Source organism: Gallinula chloropus, assembly GCF_964237585.1.
Source record: "Gallinula chloropus genome assembly, chromosome: 18".
In the NCBI taxonomy this organism is placed as follows: Eukaryota; Metazoa; Chordata; class Aves; order Gruiformes; family Rallidae; genus Gallinula; species Gallinula chloropus.
Window position 1 is genome coordinate 3,379,243 of NC_140103.1, and position 8,361 is coordinate 3,387,603.

The 8,361-nt window shown below is 47.8% G+C and overlaps 1 protein-coding gene across 1 annotated transcript; it reads left to right on the forward strand.

Annotated features, from left to right (window-relative positions):
- Window positions 1–499: 499 nt before the first annotated feature.
- LRRC8A (leucine rich repeat containing 8 VRAC subunit A) lies at window positions 500–6,403 on the forward strand (the record flags this gene model as incomplete). The annotated part of the gene is made up of 2 exons (XM_084272495.1): window positions 500–2,656; window positions 5,944–6,403. 2 exons carry the CDS (start codon window positions 500–502, stop codon window positions 6,217–6,219), a joined length of 2,433 nt encoding a protein of 810 aa, XP_084128621.1. The 3' UTR covers window positions 6,220–6,403.
- Between the last annotated feature and the right edge of the window lie 1,958 nt (window positions 6,404–8,361).

An 8,361-nucleotide genomic window follows, 5' to 3' on the forward strand; every position in this document is an offset into this window, starting at 1 on the left:
TCAGATGCTGAGCTATTCTAGCTCTGTAAAAATGGTTAAAAAAAGAAAACAACCCCCCAAGCCCCAACCCTCTTGACAGCTCTGCTCTGTGTGTGGCTTTTTATCCCTTCTAACAGTGCTGGCAAAGTCCTTCATCCCTGGAATAAACCGGTAAACTTCCAAATACTGGGCTCACTGGGGTAGTTTAAGCCTTTGTCCTGCGAGCTTTAGGTGTGAATGTCCTGCCTGCAGCCCGGGCAGTGATAAGTACTGGACCTGATGCTTTGTGACAAGCCATCTGTCAGGGGCGACAGCAGCAAACTAACTCCAGTCTCTGTTGTAGCAGATGACTTAGCAGAAGCCTTATTCATTAGTCTCAAAGTGACTTGAAACTGAGCCTCAAGTAATTCCAGCCTTGCTGTGCCAGCACTGAAGGCGAGTTTCCTGATGCCCTCTTGAGAAGCAGAACAAAACAGTTTCAGGTAGTAATGCCTGCTTCTGGTTTCCTTTCAGGTGAATCATGATTCCAGTCACGGAGCTGCGCTACTTCGCTGACACGCAGCCAGCGTACCGCATCCTGAAGCCATGGTGGGACGTCTTCACCGACTACATTTCCATAGTGATGCTGATGATTGCGGTGTTTGGAGGGACGCTTCAGGTCACCCAGGACAAAATGATTTGTTTGCCCTGTAAATGGATTACCAAAGACTCTTGCAATGACTCAGTCAGAGGTTGGACACCCACAACCCCAGAGCGTACCTACTATAATTCCAGTCTTGTTCCCTCTACTGATACTGGGCCCACGGGGATCCGCTACGATTTGGACCGGCACCAGTATAACTATGTGGACGCGGTGTGTTATGAGAACCGTCTTCACTGGTTTGCCAAGTATTTTCCTTATCTGGTGCTGCTGCATACTCTTATCTTCCTGGCTTGTAGCAACTTCTGGTTCAAATTCCCAAGGACCAGCTCCAAGCTGGAGCATTTTGTGTCTATTTTGCTGAAGTGTTTTGACTCTCCGTGGACAACAAGGGCATTATCGGAGACGGTGGTGGAAGAAAGTGATACCAAGCCAGCGTTTGGGAAAATGAATGGCTCCATGGACAAGAAATCCTCCACAGTCAGTGAGGATGTGGAAGCCACCGTTCCCATGCTGCAGAGAACAAAGTCTCGAATTGAGCAGGGGATTGTGGACCGGTCTGAGACCGGTGTCTTGGACAAAAAGGAAGGTGAACAAGCCAAAGCACTCTTTGAAAAGGTGAAGAAGTTCCGCACGCACGTGGAGGAGGGAGACATAGTTTATCGCCTGTACATGAGACAGACCATCATCAAAGTGATCAAGTTCATCCTGATCATCTGCTATACGGTTTACTACGTCAACAACATAACGTTTGACGTTGACTGTAAGGTGGACATTGAGAGCCTGACTGGCTACAGGATGTACCGCTGTGCTCATCCTTTGGCCACCCTCTTCAAAATCCTGGCGTCTTTCTACATCAGTCTAGTGATATTCTACGGCTTGATCTGCATGTACACGCTCTGGTGGATGCTGAGGAGGTCCCTGAAGAAATACTCCTTCGAGTCCATCCGAGAGGAGAGCAGCTACAGTGACATTCCTGATGTGAAGAATGACTTTGCTTTTATGCTCCACCTCATCGATCAGTACGATCCGCTCTACTCCAAGCGCTTTGCTGTCTTTCTCTCCGAGGTGAGTGAGAACAAACTGCGGCAGCTGAACCTCAACAACGAGTGGACGTTGGAGAAGCTGCGCCAGAGGATCACCAAGAACTCCCAGGATAAGCTGGAGCTGCATCTTTTCATGTTGAGTGGCATTCCTGACACAGTCTTTGACCTCATCGAACTGGAGGTCTTGAAGCTGGAGCTTATCCCCGATGTCACCATTCCCCCAAGCATTGCTCAGCTCACCAGCCTTAAGGAACTGTGGCTCTACCACACAGCTGCCAAAATTGAGGCTCCAGCCCTTGCCTTCTTGAGGGAGAACTTGAAATCTCTCCACATCAAGTTCACAGACATCAAGGAGATTCCTCTTTGGATTTATAGCCTGAAGACACTAGAGGAGCTTCATCTGACAGGGAATTTGAGTGCTGAGAACAACCGGTACATTGTTATAGATGGATTGAGGGAGCTGAAGAGGCTGAAGGTCTTAAGACTGAAAAGTAACCTCACCAAGCTGCCACAGGTGGTGACAGATGTTGGTGTGCATCTTCAGAAGCTTTCCATCAACAACGAGGGCACCAAACTCATTGTTCTCAACAGCCTTAAGAAAATGGTCAACTTAACAGAGCTTGAGCTGATCCGTTGTGACTTAGAGCGCATCCCTCACTCCATCTTCAGCCTCCACAATCTGCAGGAGATAGACCTGAAGGACAATAACCTAAAGACCATTGAGGAAATCATCAGCTTCCAGCACTTACATCGTCTCACTTGCCTTAAACTGTGGTACAACCACATTGCCTACATCCCCATGCAAATAGGCAACCTAACCAACTTAGAGCGCCTTTACCTGAACCGTAACAAGATAGAGAAGATCCCCACCCAGCTCTTCTACTGCCGAAAGCTTCGGTACCTGGATCTCAGCCACAACAACCTGACTTTCATACCACCAGACGTTGGACTTCTCCAAAACCTGCAGAACCTGGCAGTGACAGCCAACAGGGTAAGTGAGCGAGGAGCTGAGCGTCCCCTGTGTGAGTAACTCTGGCACTTCTGTTGTCTGCGTGACAGAACATGCTGCAATGGTTTGTGAAATACTCCTGGCACTGCTGTTCTATCTTAAATTCTCAGGCTCTCCCTGGTGTTTATCTAAGGTGAAACATTGCAGATTAACTCCAAGGACAAGCCTTTCTTCCAGCAGTGCTTGTTCTGTAGGGCTTAACAGTGAAACAGCTGGAGGGGCAATTGGAGGCTGTTTGGATCCTGCCTGTTGGCTCTTTCTCAGCAGTTGGAAGCCTCTAGCTGAGGAGCTGTAGTTTTAGGCTTAAATGTATAGTTCTAGATTATGTATGCAGCTTAAGTACATACTGTGGCAGCAGCCATCTAGGGCACGTATGCATGTGGCTTACAGCTTTGCTTATAGCACTCTGTTATCAGGGACTGCTCTGTATTGTGGTTTATAGCACACACTTTGTGAGATGCTGGATATAGACAGGGTTACAAAAAGTGTGCCTTAAGCTCTGACTTCTCAACTGTGCTGTCATTCCACAAAGGTAGGTGACTCTGTGGAAGATTCTTCTGCTCTCTGCAGTATCCTTACTCTTGGCAGTGAGCTAAACCAGGTGTATCAGCTGGCAGTCAAATTTGAAAGTGTGAACTGTGGCCACTCCTTGGCTTTCAGCAGGCAGGGAATCTGATGGCTGAAACTTGCTTGTGTAATCCCAGTTAAATCTAAATCTTGACTGTCAAAGTGTAAGTGCAGAGTGGGTGGGAGGGGATGACAGAGGCGTTCTGCTGTCCCATTACCACAAGCTTGTTTCTTGCCTTGTGTTGGAGGCCATTCATTTGCTTAAAGCAAAATGTACATGTGGTTTTTTTCCTGAATCTTTGTTCCTGTGTTGGGGATTAAGGATGCTCCTTACCATGAGATCAGTCTGGGACTGTGCAGGCTGGTGTGCTGGGATGTGCGGAGCTGACTGTCCTGCTGAAACTTTGATTCATTCTGCCTGTGAATTCCTGGGAGGCTCTCTTTCTCTTGGAGTTTACAACCTCAAGCTGCAAAAGGCTCTAACATAACTACAAATTGCAAACAGATCTAATTAGTGGCTTCTGGGTTCTTCAGGGAACACACAGTAGAGTTGTCCTGGAGCAATCCTAGTCTCTGTTGTCACATATCACGATCCTGACTGCTGTTGGCAAGACATATTCATAACACAACCCTGTCAGATTGCCTGTGAGAGGCAGGCAGAGCAGCTCGTGTGTGGTTTGTCTTTTCACAGGGGAAACACTCTCAAACCAAGCATTTAATTGCTGGTGCAGATCAGTGTTGCACAGCGTTCCAGCCAGTGTTTTGAAGCTCGTGTTTGCAGGTTCAGGTCTGCGTTGTGTCACTGAAGAGCGATGGCAGACAAGCAGCCAGCTGCTCAGCTGGCCCAGTTCAATAGCTGCTCACCCAGTTTGCCCAGCATGAACAGACTGGGTGGCTGTGCATCTCTTTGTATGGGTGGCCTAGGCTGTGGTAAGCTGAGAAGGAAATGTGTGCATACCACAAAGTTAAAAGTGAAAATGCTTTCTGGGCGCAAGTGGAGCGGATATGGGCAGTTTCTGAGGATGGCATTAACCAAAGCTGAGGGAGCTTTAAAGGTTCTCAAGCTGTTGTTCAGAATTTGGCTAATTCTGTGCACTTCTGGTAACCTTCCTAGCACAGCTTCCTGAGGTTTCATCTGCAGCGTCTCCTCTGCAGTCTTGGGGTGGAGCCTCTCCTGGATGAAAAGGAGTTGGAGGCAGCTCCATTTTCTGCAGCACAAGGTGGCACCACCCATTTCTCTGGAACAAAAAACCCAACAGAACAAAACTAATGCAGGAGGAAGGCTGGAGCCACCTTCCCCCCAGCATGTTCTGAGGCAGAAGGTGGTGAGGACCCAGTGAAACACCTAAGCTCTTTGTGTTACCTTCTGCAGGTGCCTGGGCAAGGCCACAGTTGCTCTGGGGTTCTGCCAGCCCAGTTACTTCCAGTAAACAGTGACACAAGGGCTGGTAGGCTGGTGTTTCCCAAGGCCAGGGATTCTCTCAGTGTCCTCTCCTAGCTCAGCAGTCAGTGGAGACTTCTGGAATGGGCTGGTACCAGTGTGCCATTCTGGGAAGCAGGGCTGTGTGTGTTACAGCACGCTGCTTCCTTCCTAAACCAATCCTTCTCCCTTAAATAACTCTATTATTTTCAAGAGCCTGTGATCCCTTGATTGCATGTTGCTGTTTGCAAAACACTTGTGGACAAAGCCTGAATTGAACTGTCTTTAATTAGTCTGGTGGTGTCTTGGCTTTTGCTTGGTTTCCAGCTCATTCAGAACTGATTACAGTCTAATTTAGCCATGAATGATATTGTGCATAATTTAAGTGTTTAAAAAGACATGGCTGTGTTTAAAGGCAAATGATAGCCTCCAAGATGAGCCTTTGAATTAAGGGAAGAACATGGGATTGCTCAGTTTAGTTCATAGCCTAGTGTTTGTTAAACCTTTGCCACATTGCTTTCCTAGAGGTTCTTTGGGAGGACTGGACTATTAAAAGGCTTTAATAGAAATAAGCCTTATTAAATTAGTGACTCATGGATACATGAAGGTGGTGGGAAAGCAAACAGCTGGTGGCTTCATTTTTTTTTCTTTTGGTTGCATTTTGGCACTGTGGGAAGAAGCCCCAAACCCAGTGCTGTGGAGTCTGGCAAGTCCTTGCAGCACTTCAAAGCCCTGCAGAATTGATGGAAGAGTGTTCCCGATGCTCGGAGCCAGGAGCCTCTGGAGCCTCTGCTCTTGTTACTTCAAAACTAAAGTGCTGGCTAAATCCAGTCTTTATGGTGTTCTGTATAATACCAGTTGTTCAGTGGGCACGTAAAGCCAACAGTCTGTGATCCAAGGATGATATAGAGGGGTTGGGATGGAAGGAAGCTGATACTGATGGGAGCATGTGGCACAGCACATGCCAGCTGTGAGCAGGTTTCTGGTCCTCTAATCCTGTTCTTGGTGATGTTTTCTGCTTCTCTACAAGAAGTCATTGCTGATCTCCTGTACCTAACATAACAGACTGAAAGAGGAATCCATACAAAGTGCAGTGACTTACTTTGGGAACAGCCCTTATGGTGGGAAGCAGGAGGAGCTGGCTCAAGGGAGACAAGTGCATGGTTGGAAACAGTGGTCTGTTGTAAACCCTGAAGCACTGTGTGGGCTTGTTGGTGTCTCGTGACCGTGTGTCCTGCTTTGCTGGTGGCTTTGCCCATGACTGATTGCTTTTTCTTTCCAGATTGAGAGTCTCCCACCAGAGCTGTTCCAGTGCAGGAAGCTGAGAACCTTGAACCTGGGAAACAATGTGCTGCAGTCACTCCCCTCCCGGGTTGGAGAGCTGACAAACCTGTCGCAGATCGAGCTCCGAGGGAACCGCCTGGAGTGCCTGCCCGTGGAGCTGGGAGAGTGCCCTCTGCTGAAACGCAGTGGGCTGGTGGTAGAGGAGGACCTGTTCAACACGCTGCCCTTGGAAGTCAAAGAGCGGCTGTGGAGGGCAGACAAAGAGCAAGCTTGAACCCCTGGCGAGAGGGAAAAGGCTCTGAAAAGGCTCTGACCAACTAGAAGGAAACAAAAGGCCATTCCAGTCCCTTTCTTCCCCAGATCCTCCCTCTTCTCCTCTCTGATCACTACCAGACTAGCCAAGGAGTCCCTGAACAAACATGACCCTGACTGAGGTAGCTTCTTGCCTCACATGCAGGATGGGGGAGGCTTGGGGTCAGGAGGAGGATCAAGACAGATTAGTCATCCTCAGAGCAAGGGGCAGTGGGAGTGAGAGATGTTGCTGTGCTGGACAGGAGGTGGGGTGAGGTGGATGGTGCTGGTGAGAAGAAATAACCTTTGAAGGGAGGGGAAAACAAAAATGCAGGGATTGCTGCAAATGGGGCTTACACATGTCAGGGACTGAGTGTGTCCAGTGTTCTACAAGCAAAGATCAAGAGACCAGGAAACCTCTTGAACATCCATCTCTGACTGTTCCCCTCTGACTTGGAGATTCAGTCAGGGAGGCCCCACCATGGAGCAGGATAGGATACAGACAGCTGATTTGATCTAGATGCTGGCATTACTATTTGGGGGATAAACTTCTCAGACATCAGCTTGAATGCAGGATCTCTTTATTTTTACTAATTGTCTTTCTCCTTTGCACTCCACACCTTCTCCTCTGCCCTGGAGAAGGAACCAAACCCCCAAGCTCTATTTGCTCTTTTTTTTATTTAAAGATTGCACTATTTTAACAACTTCAAGACACCTGTGTTGGTGAGTAGATCACATAGCATCCTCCAGCTGCTGTGCTGGAGGCACTAACTGACGTCATTCCAGAGCTTTAGCCTGTTCTGAAATGGATGGTTGTAGCACAAGTAGGAGAAGATTTGGATCAAAAAAAAAAACCAGTTGGACTGTCTAATCTGCTCTCCTGGCAGCACTGAATTGCTTCAGGATCTGGCTTTTAAAAAGTTTTTAAGCTACTTTTTAATTCCTGGTGTTTTGTCATGTATCAAACATGAAGATACAACTGGCCAGTGTGTTGGAGTCTCCTGGGGTTGGTGGTGGTAGTGAAGAGGAACACCCAGGTTTCTTCTGCACCTCTTGCCTGCTGTGCCCCCACCCCTCTTAAGCTGTCAGATGCTTTGCTGGTGTTTTTCCTGAACACAGTCTACAGAGCTGCTTGATGGTTCTTTTCTGTTGTCCTCCTCACTCTAACAGCTGTCAGTTCCTGTTAGACCTCTTGACCTAAATAAGAGGCTAATGTTGATTGGACTTGGTGCTGGAAAAGAAACCTGTCCTCCTGTTTGTTCCCCTCTTCATTCTCTTGGCATTAAGGAGTGGTATGAGAATCCCCTGTGGACTGAGCTCCTCTAGATCCCTGGAACAGAGCAGTGTTTATTGAAACAAGTCTGACCTGTTTGGAGGGGGGGGGTAGGAAAAAAAACCCCAAACCAAAACCCAACAAGCCAACCTTCTGCACTGGCAGAAGCAGATAACTTGTACTAGCTCCTGATAATCATGTCCTTAAGGTGGGGTGGTTAAGGTGTGCCCACAGTACACCCTTGTGCTGCTCTTTTCCATCAGGAGGAGACTCGTGTACCTGCAGGTCCTGGTTGTGATACTGGGTATCAGACCAGCAGGTTGGCTCTGAGGTGGAGTCCTACAAGCTGAGGTATGTGAAGCTGGGAGCCTCTCCTGAGCATGGAAGGGGGGAAGCAGCAGCCATCTCCACAGTGATTCCTGGCAAGCAGATTGTGGTGATCCCATGGATGTTGTGGCAATAAGGCAAGCTGTGGCTTTCTTCATCAGCTGTAAGATATGAAATATATACACTAAACGTGCTGAAACCATGAACAATGTTCACTGGGCTCTGGATTTGTTGATGTTCAGATGCTTAAATAAAGCTACATTAAAAATCCAGGAGATCTGTTTATAAAACTGCTTTTAAGAAAGATGTAAATTCTGCCTCCCTTAGTCCATTCATCATGAAAAGTATAAACAGTCCAGGGAATAATATAATTAAATCTCCTTATCTGGAAGGCAAGGTACTGTAAAAGCCCTTCTTGTTTCTAACAGGGTTAGTGGCTTGAAATTGTGTTAGGGTTGGGGCCACTGCTGAAAGGATGGGGCAGTGCTGATGCTTCTTGGCTTGTGCTTGTTCTGTTTGCACGAG